Here is an 18685-nt window from a genome sequence, read left to right as displayed (position 1 = left end):
TGAAGCATTGTTACGAAGAGAGGCAGACAAAATTCTCTTCCAAGACACCATTCAGTGCCTATGCATCATTACCCACTAACAGATGTTTAAGGGACTAATATGTTTACCCCTTTCCTCTTACACAAGGTTCTGAAAATCCACCCCTTGATTTGGGCAACCTTTACAACAAAAAGAGGCAACAAAGCTCCAGATCCAAACATCCCACAAGGTTAGGAACTGCTCAGAACTTCACAACTGAGGCTCATCTCCAGATGTGAATGGAGAGAGGCTATGTAACGTTATTTCTTTCTCCATGCTCTGTGGAAGGACAGTTTCTTCTGTTAAAGGCTCATGTGCATCATTGATTAAACAAAACCCAAGACACAGCGCTGCCTTGTTAATTATTAATATTCTTCTCATAAATATAGAAACTGTTCTTCTTAGGGCATCTTATGAAGTATTGAATGTGATGGTTACTGTTTTTCTTTCTAAACCTTAGGTGCCTGCATTAACCACTATGAGAAAAGAAGTATTTGTTTCTTGTCTGTGTAACAAGGAGTTCAGTAAGCAAGGCAACAAAATCTTAGAAAATGAGCTGCTTTCTTGTTTGACTTGCACAGCAAGTTTATTAACATGCTTTTTGTCTTTCCATACCTCCCCTTCCATATAAAGAGACCCCAGAGCCCCTGAAAAAGGGATCACTTCATCCATCAGTGAAATGCTGCCATACCAATCCTTGTTGTATTTGGGTTTTCTGTATAGATCCCCCATTTGGTATCTAGCTAGCAGGTAAGACTGACAGCTCCACAGCTGGAGGGGAGGGGCTTTTAGCTTGCCTAGCTGCCCCCAGATGCAGGCAACTAGGCAAGTTAAAAGCCTGTGCCCTGCCCCCCGCCACCCACTGTGGCATGGCTGTAAGGCTGACAGCTGCACCACTGGAAGAAGACAAGGAGAAGCAGCCAGGAAACTGAACAGCCCTGGCAAGCTGGTCAGTTTCCCAGTCCTGCAAGTTGAGGGGAGCTGGGAACCAAGCAGCAGCCTGGTTCCTGGCTGTGGTGTGCTGGCAGAACAGGGAAACTGAACAGCCATGAATTGGTCAGTTTCCTGGGTCCCACAAACAGCAGGGAGACAGGAACCAGGCTGCCCCCTGGTTCCCAGCTCCCCACCACTCTGAGAGACAGGAAACTGACCAGCCCTGGTAAGCTAGTCTGTTTCCCAACTCCTCCAAGCCCAGGGGAGCTGGGAACCAGGCTGCTGTCTGGTTCCCTCTCCCCCACGACTTACATCAAAATTCGAGTTACATGGGGTTTCAAGAACACAACCCCGTGTAACTTGAGGGTTTACTGTACAACTGTGCAATTCATTCTGTTAGATCCTGACTGGACATGATGTTGGCTAATGAAATGAGAACTGAGTGGAGCACTCTTACCCCGAGCAGCATATGATGCAATATGGCGTTTGTCAGGAACAGAATAAACCATGTCTTGCTTTTCAAAGGAAATGTTCTACACACCCACTCATTCTCACTAATTCCAATGACCTCCTGAAAGTCATCTGCTTGGAAAACCAGTCAGGATTCTTGTCAGACAGGCATGGTGCCCCTAAACAAATGTTTTAATTAACATGACCTGTCCTGCTCACCCTGATAATTTTACAGGAACAGCCTCTAGCTAATTGGCTACATGAAGGAGTTGCCAACTAGCCAAGCAGATGGCACTAACAGACTGGCCATGCATGTACACTGCAACAAGGGAATGGCAATTAAGTAGATGTACATGAGCTAGTTCACTAAATATACAAGTGGGCAAGCTGCAGCATGGGCTTTGGCACTGGCTGTACAAACAGTACATTGACAAGGGAGCTGTCATTCACACTCCCAACTGTGACACACACACATACCCAGACACCTTAAGAGCCATTCCCAAACCAGACAAGCTGACCCAGTCCTAGCCCAAAGCAACTTCTTCACCCTGAGCTACCAAAGCCCTTCTGTGCATACAATGATACCCCACAAGTAACTGTGATCTTCCCTGGCTTGCCTTCTTTGCTCAGAACCATTGTCTTGATTGTTCATTTTGGTAATGGGACTCATACACATGAAGACCCCACCTACACCTTCTTGTAGTGCTAAAAGAGAGTCACAAGGGAGCCTGGCACCTCTCCAGCCACATAAGTTATTATGGCTTTGGTTGTGCATTAGTTTTCTTCGTGTTTAGTGCTGGGGTTTGGGGGCACAGAGGCTGCTACATTCAATGCACCTTGATTCAATAGCCACAAAAGAACTGGAGTCTTATCATTCAGCCAGCATCTTCCTTTGTCTGCAGCTCCACAGGTTTCAGAATGAATAAAGCCTAGAGATATTTTCTGGATAGGAACATCATGTGGGGAGAAAAAAAAAAGCCACTGTCATGGCAAAATAAGAACAGCTGTTCCCAAATCCCACCCATGTTAAGAGCAATTGTCTGAACCACATAAATGACTACACATATATATAACCCCTTAAGATTAAATGCTTACTGTGTCACTCCGCAGCCAAAAAGATAGCATTGGTACACTTAACCCATTTGGCTTTTCAATGTAATGGAATACAATTCCAAAGTTATAGTGCCTTGGAGTGAGCAAAGACACAACATGCAAACTAAGTGCAGATTAGTGTAACCAAGAAAATGACAAATTACTGAAGTTTTAAAATTTAGAATTACAACACAAAGCATACTCAGAATATGCTTGCTGCCCTTGCCCCACTGGATCGTTAGTCACTAATCAAATGACGGCAGCACTCTGCACTGGCAAGTGGGAAAATTAAAAGGCTTGGAACTGACTGATATAGAGTCACCTTCTGCCATGGCAAAAAGTACAGCAAGTGTAACTTGCTTGGTCTTCTGAGCTTTTAAACTAGCTTTCTGGTTTGACCCACTGCATAATGGACTAGGCCAAGGGTAGCCAACCAGCTAAAGACTAAGAGCAAAAATAACTGTAGATAGAGTGCAAAGAGCCAAGTATTATATATTTATTTTATAGATAGATAGATAGACAGATAGATGGCTCCTCCAGAGCCAGGCACTCCCAGCCCCCTGCTCTAATCCGATTACCCTCCCTCCACAGCCAGGCACTCTCAGGTCTCCCCTTCTCCTGCTCTAACCCAGTGCCTGGGACTCACTCACCAGAGCTCCTGCTGCCACCATGCACTTCTCCCTCCAAGCATTGGGGCACATGTGCAGAGCAGCAGTGGGCAGCGCAGATGCGTGGCTCCAAGCAGGAGCCGCACTTCATTAGGCAAAGAGCTGCATGCGACTTGAGAGCCGTGGATTGGCCACCCCAGACTAGGCCATAGAATTTTAGCCTGTAGTAAGGTGCGACAGTGCACTGATTGTGAATGAGAACTCCTCTACAGAGTGGCAATGTTAGCAAACAGGCCTTGCTAAAGAAAAGACTTCAGTATTGAGGGGGAATTTCAGCAGTGACAAGTTGTTACTGAATAGGAAGAGAAAGTGAGGACTGACTGATTGAATTGATTGAAGAAGTCACCTGAAGGCAAGAGTTGATGGGACAGGTATCCATTGTGACACTGATAGCATGAGGGATAACGAAAGTGCATTATTAGTCCCACTTGACTAGAGAGCAATCTTTACTCTCACGACCACAGCTACTGTTCCAATATCATGTACACTCTAAATTCGCTACAAAAATGATGCTCCAATCCCAATGTTGTGCCTAACCTAGGATCTCCACACAGCAGCAGCATGGCAGCAAAGCCATGGTTGTAAAGGGCTTTCAAGTTCATGTTCCAAGTGAAGTTATTGTCACTCAGCATGCCCTTTCATTTACTGTCACCTTCAGTAGAGACCACAAACGACAGCATAATGTCCATCTGAAACACTGGTATTCACACTTGGATTACTTTTTCCCTTTCCAGGGAGCTTAGTAGCTTGAAAATGTTAAGTATCTGATGTTAAAATTACAAAACAACTTACTCGATCTCATTTCACCATGCTGTCAATTATCAGCAAACTCCTCTGGGCCCCAAAACACTGCACACAGCTTTCAGCATTTACAAATCAAATTAATAAACAGTGCCACATTGCCGATGTGTTAGGAAAGCAGTGAAGTTCACCAGACTATTGGGGGTTCCAGGAGTGACACTGCAAACTCAGGAGAGTAACAATGCATATTTCATCAGACTTTCCTAATAGGCAAGTTTCTTTGGAAACAGTGATTTAAAGATGTTGAGTTTGCCCCATTTAGATCTCTTATTCAAAGCCATTTCAGCACAAACATAAAACATTTGAACATGGACAGTGAAGTAGCATCTCTTCCTGGTGCAAGCCAACTTTTAGTGTTAATGGGGTACCAATAATGATATTCTTAGGAGAAATCAAAAGGCTTATTAGAAGAAGCAGGTGCTTTGAGTACACAGATTTGAGAACAGAATTAAAATAATCAACACAAACCATACAACTGCAGGAAGAATGAACTTCAACTTACCAGTAGTATGTCAGCCACAATGGCCCAGTTTAAGGATAATAGAAATTCCCCAAGGGCAATAAAAATCTGAAAAAAGCACAAAAAACAAAACATAGCAGCTTTGCATGTGACTGATGGATCTTCTGTGCCATAAAGTGGCTAGGTGATTTCACTGAAGTGTAATTACACTTTGCTACAGTAATAAGAGGTGCTGTAAAAGAAAATCTATTCACAAGCCTTAACTAAGCATCTTACCACCACCTGAGATACATACGAACAGTCTTCATTTTAAAGATGGAGAAATGAAGATACAGTAACTTGCCCAATATCACGCCTTGTCAGTGGCAAAGTCAGGGACAGGAGTCCCCACTCACACACCCCAAACAGAAAGGGCAGGAAATGGGAGAAAGCATTTCCAAGTATAGTAAAAAAGCCCAACAACAATAAAATAAAGCAAAGCAATAGTATGGTGGCAGATCCCCAGTTAGATGAGTTTTCAAATGAGCTCCACACGTGCAATAGTTCAAGTACCCAATTTCAAGGCTCTTCCCAAGAGGGAGGGTGGGACTGGTTCTTAGACACAGCCAGCCCAGACTCCTTGAATCATATCCCTCTTATGATGTCCTGTAGGAATTCCCAATTTCATCCCATATGGGCCATGCCACACTTCCTAACATGCCTGGGTCCTAATAAATCTTACATCTGCAGTCTTGGAAAGTTATAACCCTCTCCTTGCAGCGCCTAGATACAGGTTTAAATCAGGTTGTGTGGACCAAGTTGCTTCTAGCAGAAGCACCACACGATTAAAAATTAACCTGTAATAAAATATCAATTCTGAGCAATTTCAGAAGCAGCATCTGACCTCAGTGACAGTGAGCACAGTTATAAACTATGTACATTAAGCTAAACCAGTGGTGTTCAACCTTTCTAGACTTCTGTGCCCTTTGCAGGAGTCTGATTTGTTTCGCATACCTCAAGTTTCACCTTACTTAAAAACTATGTGCTTACAAAAATCAAGTGTCCCACCACACTATTACCGAAAAACTACTTACTTTCTATTTTTATTGTATAATTATAAAACAAATCAATTTGGATAAAAACGTTGTACTTATATTACAGTGTGCAGTATACAGAGCAGTGTAAACAAGTAATCGCATGAAATTTTAGTTCATACTGATTTTGCTAGTGCTTTTCATATTGCTTGTTAGAAAAGTAGGCATATATCTACATGAGCTATGTATTCCCAGAAGACCTCAGTGCACACCCAAGGATATGTGCAAGCATGATGTATGGGGGGGCATGTGGTGCCCCAATACTGTGGGTGGCAGGGGTCAAGGGCCAGCCAGCTGCTGATGGGATAACTAGCAGGGGGACTTGGAGACCACAGCAGGATTCTGGCCCCCCTGCAGTCAAGAGCAGCTGTGGGGAAAAGTGTAGCAACATGGTTCCTGCTCACTCTGCTCCTCTGGCCATGTCACTCGGAGTTGGGGGAGGGGCATGAACACCCCCGCACTCAACAGGGGAAATGGAGTGATACAGCTGGAGAAGCAGAGCAAGCTCTGCTTCCCCCCGATACCAGTGAGGGCTACGGCACTGGACCCCCGATGCTGGTGCCAGTCTTACAGCCCCATTGTTCCACTGGGGAAAGAGGCAAGAGAGGGCAGAGCAGAGATTGAGAGGAGTTGTCCTGGCCCTTCCCCAGGGTGTGGTCAGGTGGCCTCAGGTCACTTCTTATCAGTTGCCCCTGCATATGTGTACCTCTGGCTGAGAACCATTGACATAGGCCTTGGGGAATCCCTGGGGGAAAAAATAGTGGATGCTTAGCACCAGCGTTCCCTGTAAGCTGAAAGCTTGGGTGACTGCCAAGAGAGATTCAGGTGCCACAAGCTCATTAGCAGAGCACCCAGATTCACCCACAATGGGTATCATGTGTTTCTATTGGTGGTGCACAGCCATACAAGCCTTGGTGCACATTACAAAATGTATTATGCCCATGAATGGAAGAAGTTAGAGGGAACACTACTTAACACCCATAGGCAGCCAGCTCCTCTCCTCCCACTAGGGGCATCTATGATCAGCAGCTTCACTGTGTGCAGGAAGCACTCATGAGCACAGGGGAGGAGCAAGGATGGGGTGCACTAAGGGGAGGGGTGGAACCGGATGGGAAGGGGCTATGTGGGGTGAGGGTTTGGGATGGAGATGGGGATTGAGCTATGACCACTGAAGTACATTATCATTTCACTACAGAAATAGGTTATCACAACATAACAAAATGGCTCCTTGATGCTGATCAGGAACTTTTAACATAACCCATTTCACATTAATCCCCACGACATTACACTGGCAGCTAGGAGTTTGCTAAAAGGTAGCTTTGATATCCCATCACTGGGAGCCGGTACTAGTGAGGTATACCCAGCATTTGTTCTAGTGTGGGAACTCTTGAAACAAAGTGGCATTGAAATGGCAGGTACCAGAAGGATGTGTGACCTTGAACTGAAATATCAGAGCCTGTCTTCATATCATACCCAGTGAGCTCACGATTCCAGGTCCTGATGTTTTTCCATCATTAGCACCATATGATTTGTCGCTATCTACAGTAATAACTGAAAGGAAAATATGACTTTCCAAGACTTGTAGTTGAGCCTAGATTAGTTTCTACATGAAATTAAAGTCCAGTGGTTAAAGCAGGTGATTATGTGAGGAGTTAATTTTGTCTGTTGTCACTGGACTGATGGCTTATTTACAAATATGGGACTTTGGTTTTATTCTAATTTTTTAACAGTTATGGATCAACTTACACTTAACGCATGGGCTATACATGCAGGAAGATGCTGTGGCAAGCTTCCCTCCCCCCTTAGTTCATGGACCTCTGTACTGGCCTACTCCCTTGGAAGACCAGTTGTGATATGATTCTGGGGAATGACATCCATCAAAAGGTTCTTTTATAGAAGTTGTGAGGCACAATTATCACTCTAGAGGCTAGAAATGTGAGGCTTGGGATTTGCTTGCAGAACTTACAGTCTAGATCCTTGTTTCCGAACCTTTTCACTAGTCTGGAGCCCCCACCCTTTCGAAAGAACTTGCTAGCGTAGACACAGCCACAACAGTGACCAATGCTGATATCCCTGGCTCAGAATGTATCAACACCTGCACTTATGTCCATAGCCCAAATGACCCTGATGTCAACAGGAGACTTTCCTTTTACTTCAGTGGGAGGTTGACTGGGCCTCACTGGGGCAAAATGCTAACCGCAGCACTCTAGTCACTTAGGTAATGGGACTACAAAGAAGATTACAGGCTTAAATGGAAGCAGTTAACCTGTTATGGGAGATTTTTGACACTTGGAGGGCAATGATTGGACTAATGAGCTGAATAAGGCAGAAATAGGGATGAATGGGAGAGCTCAGAGACTGTGCTGAGTGGAAGACTCCTCCTGACACATGCCCATACTATGTTTGGTGATGTTAGGAATTTAAAGACTAAAGATAGTATGTTGCTTTACCACCACCACCACCACCACCTCACTCCTTCCGCCCTCCCGCCCCTGTGCTTGAGTATATTGTGATTAGACAAGAATACAAATGTGCCAGTTCACCTGTCGATAACCACAAATATCCTCACATCTTGTGAACCACTGGAGAATACTAACCCTACCCTGCCTCAATGCAAACTACCCTGCTCTCATTAATTTTCCCTAGACAGTTGTCTTACTGATCATGTGCTAGACAAGTCCCTTACTTCCCCTCTCATAAAGATGACAGTTTTAGCTCAGAGTGGAAAATTTACTTCAACCAGCTTTGCGGTTTCAAGATCTGTCTGTAGCAATACTTAAAGCTACAGATTCATATTATGTACTGCAGTTGTTATCTGCTCTTGAACTAGCACCAATTTTATTTTCCCATCAGTGGTATAAATGCAGCATGCTACATCCGAGGTATACTCACTGTCCAGCTGCACACAGGAGTATAGAGAGATTGTGTGTGCGTGTTTCTTCTTCCTGGTTCAGGCAAACAGATCCTGGGAGTACTTTATTCACACAAAGAAGCTGCACACAATGCATTATTTATGTGCACTCTGCTATTTCTGCCAGACCTCAGTGCAACCTCAGACCTCTCAAATCACCACTCTCAATTAATAAGGGGTACAACTCCATCACAGCTACAGACAATCTTGTTTATTTTGTGGCAAGTCAGTTTTCATCTGTTAATAAGTATAATTGTATACCCATGGGCTTGAAATGCTTCCCAATGCAACAGGGAAAGCGCACCTACTGCACTGTTCAGATCACAAAGTCAACTGAGACCTTAGATATAGTACTAGGAGACAGCAATTAGTTAAGTTGGAATGGTTAGACGATTCCACAGTAACAGGGTTATTATTTTGTTAGGATTATTACTGTGCATGAGGTATTTGTAGTGTTATATAGCACCTATGAAGTAAGCTAAATGCTTTACTGTGATATTTAAACATGAAATGACATTCAAGAATGCACTGCTATAAGTCAGTTGTGTACCTTGTAACATACACTACACAAATAATGTTCCACGATTTTCTTCAAATTAATAAATGCACTGCAACAAAAGCTATTTTTAGCAGAGAATGCACTGAGAAAAGATCCTTTTTGCAGTGAAGTGTTGACTACTGTAATTAACTTTACATGGATCCTATTATGTTAATTTTGGTAATGGCAGATCTAGAGCCATTGGAGAGGGCTTGGAGTCTATTCATAATTGTTAATGGATTATTGCTAAAATAAGGCTTGCATTCAGTTTATCCTTACAGGGAATTCCTGTAGCTACTGATATCTATTGGCTTGTTTCTGCATTCTTCTTTGCTGAGAGCAGGATTTAGGCTATTTACACTTCTGGTTACTTCTCTACAGGTCTAAGAAAAGCAGCCAGTGATTTGGGGCTCCCAACTTGCTGACTAAATTCTTCTGAACAGGAACTCTGTTTATTGTCCTGGCCTAGCACACCATAATCTTTAAGTGTTCTGTGAGAGAACAGAAATAGTACCGTACATGGCAGATGGAATTAAACAAAAACCAAGTTATCAACTTTGAGTTTGCACCTAAATATACCTATGGAACCAGGGGCAGTCAAATGATGCACCACTAAAGGTGCATTGTAGACTTTTAGCAAGTGGTCATGGTAGGTTGAATAAAGATACCATCCTCTCCAGCATAAAGATGCAGTGCATCGAGGTTACAAGTCCCAGATTGCAACATCCCCTTTTCTATAGGTGGTCTGAGTGTTCAGATTAAAGGGAACTCCACACAATGGTACATGTAGTCTCTAGTCTGCATCTCTGCAACCACAGATGAAGTTAAAGCACCCTGTGCAGAACTTGGCCTGTGGGCTACATTGTGGCGTAACACAAGTCATTGCAAGCTGTTAATTAAATTCCTTCAACTAGACCATTCTGAAGACTGCAGCTGGAAACCCATCCATGCTATATTACAAGATCATTTGCCCGCACTACACAACTTGTTGATACTTACGTAAGTAGCAAGGATGCTTTGCGTGGCCAGGATTATAGACAGATAGAGGCATGCAGAAGAAGAGATCATGCCCACAGCACAGATAAGAGGGTCGCCCTTAGTGTTTATCTTCTTATACATTCTTGCAACAACTCCCCCAGTGACAACACCAACCATTCCAGTCACAATGGTAATTCCTCCAAATATTTGGCTGGCAATAAAGCAAAGGGATGGGATGATTAAGACAATAAAGGCACATGAAGGAAGAAGAATCAGTTCAAGTGCCTAGCATTCATTTGTGACCTCAGCTTCTCTTGCACGTCTTTGAGAAAAGTTTCAAGCTTCTTTTGTCCCCATCCTTTCCAAGGTGTTTACTGCATAAAGAACAGAAGGATTTTAATGGAGAAATCAGATCTGGGCTCCATTTTAGTCAAGTCCTCCAGGAAGACATACATACCTCAGCATCTGCTTAATTGGACAGCTCACTTCTGCTATCAATGTCCTGTATATTAAAGCACTGATGTGCCCATGCACAGAGCAGATGTTATCATGTGTGCTAGAGAATGGGAGATTAACAAGCCCACTGAGTGCTCTGTTAATAGGATCTGCTTTAAATTCAGAGGAGTTTCCAGTCCTTTTTGCCTTACCTATGAACTGAACTACTTCCCCATCCCCACTACTGATATGGTAGTTTTTCATGACAAGCAGCTTCCATAGAAAAGATTCCATCACATGGGATCATACTGGTAGCACCCATCATAATCTTAAAATTAGGGAGCTCACATGGGGACACTTCTCCCACTGCTGAAAACATCCATTCTTTCCACGGCAGCTGAGAGCAGACTGAAGAGTTATCCAGTTGAAATTACACAACATATTTTCATGGTGAATAATTTCAAATGTCACTCAGTTTTGTTTCAGTGCCTGTGAATGCTGAAGTGCTCCTCAGGGGAACAACCAGTTTGCCTTGAAAGAATGTGTCCGAAATGCTCACAAGACTTGACTTGGATTCCAGTAGGACTTTTGTAAACCTTTTCCTCTGTCCCTGATGAGATTCTGATGACAAATATAAACTTCCCATGATAAATAAGATTGTGATGTCCTTGATTATTTAATTTATCATCACCATCTTAAGTGAAGTACAGACAGAAAGGTAATGTATAGGACACAAGAGACTCAAAATATTTAGCACGCTGGCAGCACACTATGGCCGTGTCTACACGTGCCCCAAACTTCGAAATGGCCATGCAAATTGCCATTTCGAAGTTTCCTAATGAAGCGCTGAAATGCATATTCAGCGCTTCATTAGCATGCGGGCGGCAGCGGCGCTTCGAAATTGACGCGCCTCCTTTTCGAAAGGACACCACCTTCTTCGAAGTCCCCTTATTCCCATGAGCTGATGGGAATAAGGGGACTTCGAAGTAGGCGGGGCCCTTTCGAAAAGGAGCCCCGTCTGGACGCGCCGCGCGGCAGCAAGGTGCGTCAATTTCGAAGCGCCGCTGCCGCCCGCATGCTAATGAAGCGCTGAATATGCATTTCAGCGCTTCATTAGTAAACTTCGAAATGGCCGTTTGCATGGCCATTTCGAAGTTTGGGGCACATGTAGACGTAGCCTATGTGGCTTTATGGCTATGTCTGTCCTACAGTTAGATACCCCTGGCTGGCTCATGCTAACTGACTCATGCTCATGGAGCTCTTTAATTGATTTAATACGATTTGGTTCTGGGCTCTAGGACCCTGAGAGGTGGGAGGGTCCCAGACCTTGGGCTTCAGCCCAGGCTCAACATCTGCACCACAATTAAACAGCCCAAGCCTGAATCAACTGGCACCAGCCAGCCACGGGTGTCTAATTGCAGAGTAGATGTATCTTTAAGCATCTATGCCCTTTCTTGAACCTCCCTGACTGTAAATCTGGAAGATCTGCATTTGTTTGTGTTGCCAAATGAGGAATATGTTCTTTTAAACTTCAGTGCACTAGATCTTACCATATCTCTCAGAGGATTAGGAGGAAATTAGTTATAGTAAACTCTTTCATATCCGGCAGCCCCAGGATTGGGAGGTTGCCAGATGTTCAAATATTCTGGATATTTGAGAGGGATACCTAGCAACACATAACACTAAAGAAAAGCAAGATTAGATATTAAGAAACAAACATATGTACACAAAATACTTTATTTACCAACAAGAGCAGTACTGTACACTCTAAGTTTATACTGTATTTGTGGTATTTATTTGAACTTACTTTCACTATACTGTACTTGTGGAAAATGTAACTAAAATTTACTAAATCATTAACTTAAACAATACTGTATACTGTATTTATTTTAACTTTCACTATACATGCAGTGTGCTTATATGAAACTTAACTAAGATTTACTTTAACTTAAATTAACTTTATTTCACCACTTAATCTTAACTACAATGCCAGTTATTTGAGAATTCTGGATGACAGAATGCTGGTTAAAACACAGTTTACTGTACTAATTCTACACAAAAAAGTTAAGTAATAAGCTGACAGTTTTAATGGGCAGAGTTTAAGTGTGTCACAAGTTTATTACTCTGCAGTACTCTAGGCAGCTATCACAGTTAAAGAGTTCTCATTAGAAACTATTTTACACTCATTTGCCTGGTACAAGGCACGTTTGAAGCCCTAAGATTATATTAGTTTTCTGAGGAGTCCTGCAATTTTGTTTTTGTTTTGCCTTTTTAGGCAAGTGCTGAAACAAAGCCACTAGTAAGACAGAAATGGACTAAGGGAGCAACTAAGGCTATGCCTACACAATGAGATAAATTCAAATTTATTAATATCAAATTTGTAACACTGGATTTTATAAATTCGAATTTGACTACAGTCACCCATGTGCTCCTCACAAAGTTAACTTATTGCTCCCACACTCGCTCAACAAACATCGACTGTTGCAGCAGTGCATTGTGGGAATCTATCCCATATTTCCCTAAGCCCCACAGCATTCTGGGTATTTTTGGTGGTATTTGACATCATCTTCCTACATTACATTGCCCTCCTTCTGCTCCCATGGTAAGCAAATGTCCATTTTTCCAGGCACAAGGAAGGAAAAGTAGGACATCAATAAAGATCACCAAATTAACAGAAATCTCTTTCTTCCATAACTGAATTTCTTTTTAAAACTGTGGCTATAAATGAATGATCAAGGATTGTATAAAAATCATCAGGTGTGTGTCTTTTCAACTGGCCATCTACTGACTGTCCCCACTCCCTTGATTGCATCTGATCCCTGAAAATAATACAGGGACAATGAAAAGCATGAAGAAAGAGTTGATAGTACAGGTTTTGAAAAAAAGAGAGTTGCTGAGGGGAGGGTATTTGGCTTCCCAGTCAGCTTCTGTGCACAGTCTGTATTCTCAACTGGCCCTCCACCCCTTCTTCCCTGCATGAAAGGAAACAAAGTTAGCATAACAGGGATAGAAAAGGCTAGGAAAAAATATTTTTGTCTTTCCTCTTCACTACACAGAAATTGCCAACACAGGGGATAAGGCTGAAATCTCTTGGTTTTTGCGAAAGCCAACGGGTTCTCAACTGGCCCTCCTCCCACTCTTCCCTGTGGGAAGGGGTCCAAAGTTAGAAGAAAGAAGATAGAAAAGGCTAGGAAAAAAGATTTTTGTCTTCCCTCTTCACTACAAAGAAACTGACAACACAGGGGATGGGGCTCTCCAAATTTCATTCTCATTGTGGGTCAGTTTGGTACTTAGCAGGTTGAATGGCCAGTTGACATGGTCCCCAAAAATCTTTTTTGGCTTTGGGGTGCAGGGTCCATAGTTCGAGGACCACTTGAATCATTACCCCCAGGCAGCTGCAAGCCCCCCAAAAACCTTAGCCACTGGGGCAGACTTCCATCCAGTGGCAGCTAGCCCCCTGAGTCTTTGTTGAGGTGCGAGAATGGGGGGTTGCAGTAAAGGGGCAGTTAAAGTAGTCTGATGCAAGCCCCCAAAAAGCTTAGCTGCTAGGGGAGACTTCTCTCAAGTGTCAAAAAGGCCCCAAAATATTTTTAGTGGAGGGCCAATTGAAGTAGTCCCCCCAGATGGCTGCAAGTCCCCAAAATTTGTAGCTGCCAGGACAGACTTCCTTCCAGTGACTGCAACACCCCAAAAAGGAAAACCACCAGGAGAGACTTCCCCGGGGCCTATGTAACTTGCCACCTCTATGGCTGGGGAGCTGGGCAGTGAATCAATCCAGGGTGTGATAGTGCTGATGATCAGAGGGCATTGTAGCAGGCAATATTGGTTCACTTCTCATAGGCCTAAGCAGGGCACAGAAAAGAACAAGGCAAGTGAACGGTAGCCTGGATAAACTCAGGTTGTGAGGAAGGGAGATTGGTGGCTTTGCAAGGGTGGCGGGGGTGGGAGATCACAGTGTACACAGTAACAAGTGCACTCGTGACAGTATAGCAGGAGTGCCTTAATTCAAGTACCCGGGGGCTGCTCTGGCATGGTACTGGTGTGGCTAGACCAGCTTCTCAAACTGAGAACCAGGGTGCCTGCATGGGCTTTACTGTGCCTCCAGGGGGTATGCACAACTCAGCACGCGCATGGGCTGTGGGCTGGTGGGGGCCCCTTTAGGAGCATGTGGACCGGTGCTCCAGGAAGGGCTTGCCCTCCATGCAGGTTGAACTTCCGGGGTAAGGGACCCACTCTGTTGACAGAGCTGACTGGCCATGTAGAGAATCTCTGTCGACAAAGTGGATTGCTATAGCTATCTGCTTTACGTGTAGCTGAGATTTGTTGACTGATATTTTGCTGGGGAATCTCTGCCAACAGTGACATCTGCTGACAGAGGCTGCCCCTGTAGATGTAGCCCTTTAAACTCTGAATTTCAACTTCATGCTTGAATCCCACTCCAGTCAACAATTTTTCATTATCTAGATGTTTAAATTATTTCTCCCCCCTACCCAAGTACTCTAATGCTATATAAATCTGATGCAATTGGAAAGCCCTTTAAGAGAATAAATTTAATTGGGATGCTCACCAAGAAGCCAAATGAAGGGCTGGTTTACATATGGAAATTGAAGATTTAATTAATTCAGTGTAGCAAAATCCATGTAAGTCCTTATGGAAACACCTGAATTGGTATATTTGTGTGAAAACCTGGCCCTTAGACTTCCACTTTCTGCAAAGGATGATGCTTGTCAAGGATTCAGTAACATCCAAGTATGGATGCTCTGCAGACCAAGGGCTGACACATCTTTGTAAAAACAGAGCTAAACCCAAAACTGACTTATTGCCTCTTTCAAGCACAGTTTAAAGAAGTCAGCATGTTGTCCTGGATTTCCCTTACTCCACTACACATCAGATCCATCTGGGAGAAATCATATTCAGAGCCTTTTGCCAGTGACCAATTTAAACCCTTCAGCGAGCTGACACATTCTACACAAAAGGAATTTCAGAGGCATTTCAGGAGCAAACCAGCCTATTTTCTTCATTAGGTGATCCATCCACTTGGGATGAGGAACAGTCAATAATTTAATCCACAAATTACACTGTTCATCATAATATGCACAGTTCATGTCTTTCCTCAAATGATTTAATTTACAGGTGAATTATGCCCCATCTTAAAGAGTGTATATTGGCATTAGCTCCTGGCTTCATTACATACTATCTTGATATCTGATTCAGTCTGTCATCTGTAAAATGGACCAAATCATCAACACTAATGCCTTCTCACTAGGCATTCACAGCCACATCCCACACTTTGTCTTTAGGAAGAGAAAGCACATAACAGCCATGAGCATTTAGCAGCCTGGTGTATTCAGCTATGCATTTTCCATATCCTGTCTGATCCTTCCAGAGTGAAGTGCACCTCACCTGTTGGAAGAGCTGCATGGCTCCTGAAGACATGGTGGTAAATGGTCATGGAGTAGCTGACTCCGGTAGAGGAACACTGGTACCCAGAACGCCAGGGCTCCAGTCACAAAGGCTATGGCTGTCACACCCAGTGATGACCAGACAAAACTTCGGCTGTCAAATCAAAAGAAAAAAGTATCAGTACTATGATCAATAGTGTGAAACAATGGGGCCTGAGAAGGAACGGGAATTCCAGCCTGGATATCTAGCCTTCTAAGTAATCAATAGGAATGGATTGCTTCAGAGAGCTGCTAAGGATGCGGGTAAAATGAAAAGATCAAATACACTCAGACAAGCAAGTGTTAGGCATTAACTAGTTAGGTGAACTATTGCTTTTACAGTGTTAAAATTCACCTTTAGTCTTCTACAGAGCCACATTGTAATCAGGATCTGAAGGAATGCTTCCCTTACAGCTAGCTGGAAGTGGAGAGAGACCCTGGGCGTGTCTGTGTAAATAATTTATTCCTGCTTTGCCTAGCTGTGTTAGATATTCAATAGATAGAGGAGTATTTTGCTCATTGTAATCATCTTAATTTGTGACTCCACACCAGCTATGTTTGTGTTAAATGCAGAGAGCTGAAATGTGGTTACCAATGTTTGTAATTTTCTAGGAATACAGAAATGTAGAATTGTGCTAAATTATTCCAAATGAAAGGGCTCACAGTTAGCAACGAGAATCTTGCTAAGCAGGAGCTCCACTTTCAGAGCTCTGTGAGAGTAAGGCCAGGTCTGCACTAGACATTAAAGTTGATTGTAACTATGCACTTCTAATTAGAGCAACTGCATATCCAGAATCAACTTATCTACAATCAACTTACCTGACTGACCTCAGAGAGGGAGATCAACTGTAGAGTTTTTCCCATTGATCTCTTTTACTCCTTGGCTGTGCATGCTGATGGCCAGATCGAAGAATACTAATGAGGCGCTGAAATGCATATTCAGCGCCTCCTTAGCATGCACCAGCTGTGGCACTTCAAAATTGCTATGTTTCACTCTGGTGTGACTCATCTACACGGGGGTCTTTTTCAAAAGGACACCACCAACATCGAAATCCCCTTATTTCTATGAGCTCATAGGAATAAGGGGATTTTGATTTCAGTGGGGTCCTTTTGAAAAGGACCCCATGTAGACGAGCCGCGCGAGAGAGGAACACAGCAATTTTGAAGTGCCGCAGCTGGTGGCATGATGAGGCACTGAATATGCATTTCAGCGCCTCATTAGTATTCTTTGATCTGGCCATTAGCATGACCATTCTGAAGTTTTTGGTAAGTGTAGACATAGCCCTTGTGATATTGAGGGGTACAGGGGTTGACTGCTGACCTCAGATAGTTCAATTTTGTGCCCTACTAGGCGTGTGACAACTGGGTAAAAACATACCCTAAAGCTACAGCTACACTACTGTCCCCTTCCAAAAGGGGAATGCAAATGAGGCAAATTGCAAGTGCAAATGAAGCACTGATTTACATAACTGCACTTCTGAAAGGGTCTTTCGAAAGAAAAACAGCACTGTAGATGGGATTCTTTCAAAATAAAATCCTGTTTTCGAAAGCACCTTTCTTCTCGAAAGAAATTAGAAGACTGCTTTTGAAAATGGTTTTATTTTGAAAGAACCCCATCTACACTGCCATTTTTCTTCTGAAAAACTCTCTTTGGAAAATGTGATTATGCAAATGAAGCACAGGATATGTAAATAGGCACTTCATTTACATTTCCAATTTGCCTCATTTGCATTCCCCTTTCAAAAGCGGACTGTTGTGTAGATGCAGCAAAAGAGTGGGTGAGGGAAGGTTATTCTGGTCAGAAGGCTACATACCCTTCCCTGCCTGGATTGGTTTGACTATCCTTCCCTCCCATACACTGTGCAAAGAACAGTGATGCTAAATAGGCATCATTAAGAGCCTCTTTTTATGTTAGTTGTGTTGGAGCTGTGCTCCTTCTACTCTGCTTCCTAAGAGTTGAAATCACTGGACACTGAAATCACTTGAGACTGATGGGTAGAAGTCACAGCCAAGAGGCGGATGGTAACAGATGGTGACTGACAGCCAGCAGGGTGACCACGGAGAGCTGTGATGAACAGACAACAGGGTGCAGTGGTGTGACAAAGGTGCAAGGAGCAGTCAGCAGGGAGGTGAAGGAGAGCAGTGAGCAGGTGCATGGCAAGTGACCAGCACAGTGAGTAAGATGCCTTTTTACTTCTCACATCCAGGATGGGAGGTGAACTCTGTGGATACACATCTGAACTCTGGATCTGCATTGACCAAGAACAGCAACTGTGTGTGGGGTACTGAGAAGGGTTGGGCATGTGAAGGAGACATTTATATTGCTGTATTTAAGAACCTCAGAGGAAAAGGACACTTCCCAACCTACTTGGGGTGGGACTTTTACTCATGGTTTATGTTTAAGAACCCTGTCTGTGGTGTTTTCCCAAATTAGTGCCAAGTTACTTCCTTCCCTTTTATTAAAAATGTTTTTCAACATGAAGATTCTGTGCTTGCAAGTGGGGAAGCATTGCCTCTCAGAGGTGACTGGGGTAGGGTGTGAATTTCTTAGGTTACTGGATGGAGAGCTCAAGCCAGTTATGTATTTGATCGATGGGAACGAATCCCTAGATATTGAAATCAGACCTGGCTGCTGCTGGTTTCATCTGACAGAAGGGTTACAATGCCACATTTGCTGCAGGCAGGCTGTGAAAGAAAAATGACAGTCTTGGAAGGTGGTTGAAAATGTAATGACTTGCCAATACAGTACATGGAGTCTTATGTATCTTGGAATGATTTGAAGTTTGTTCTGTTCCCAGGGTACACACACACAACAGTTTGGAGAGTTCAATAGTTAAGGAACGAGTTAAGAAGTTAAGTGTTACTGTATCTCAAAATATCATGAAAG

General features: G+C 43.4%; 1 protein-coding gene across 1 annotated transcript in view; it reads right to left on the bottom strand.

Moving 5' to 3' along the window:
- The window catches only part of LOC142023311 (protein spinster homolog 3-like), a 98923-nt gene that overhangs the window by 17754 nt on the left and 62484 nt on the right, over positions 1-18685 (bottom strand). The window contains exons 8-10 of the mRNA XM_075014125.1: positions 15761-15913; positions 9944-10133; positions 4465-4530 (exon numbers count right to left, since the gene is read on the bottom strand). Of these exons, the coding sequence (XP_074870226.1) occupies positions 4465-4530; positions 9944-10133; positions 15761-15913 (409 nt within the window). The remainder of the gene's footprint in view (positions 1-4464; positions 4531-9943; positions 10134-15760; positions 15914-18685) is intronic.

Source organism: Carettochelys insculpta, chromosome 19 (genome assembly GCF_033958435.1).
Source record: "Carettochelys insculpta isolate YL-2023 chromosome 19, ASM3395843v1, whole genome shotgun sequence".
Classification (NCBI taxonomy): domain Eukaryota; kingdom Metazoa; phylum Chordata; order Testudines; family Carettochelyidae; genus Carettochelys; species Carettochelys insculpta.
Note: the sequence above shows the minus strand (reverse complement) of the source record. Positions and strands in the feature narration are given on the sequence as shown.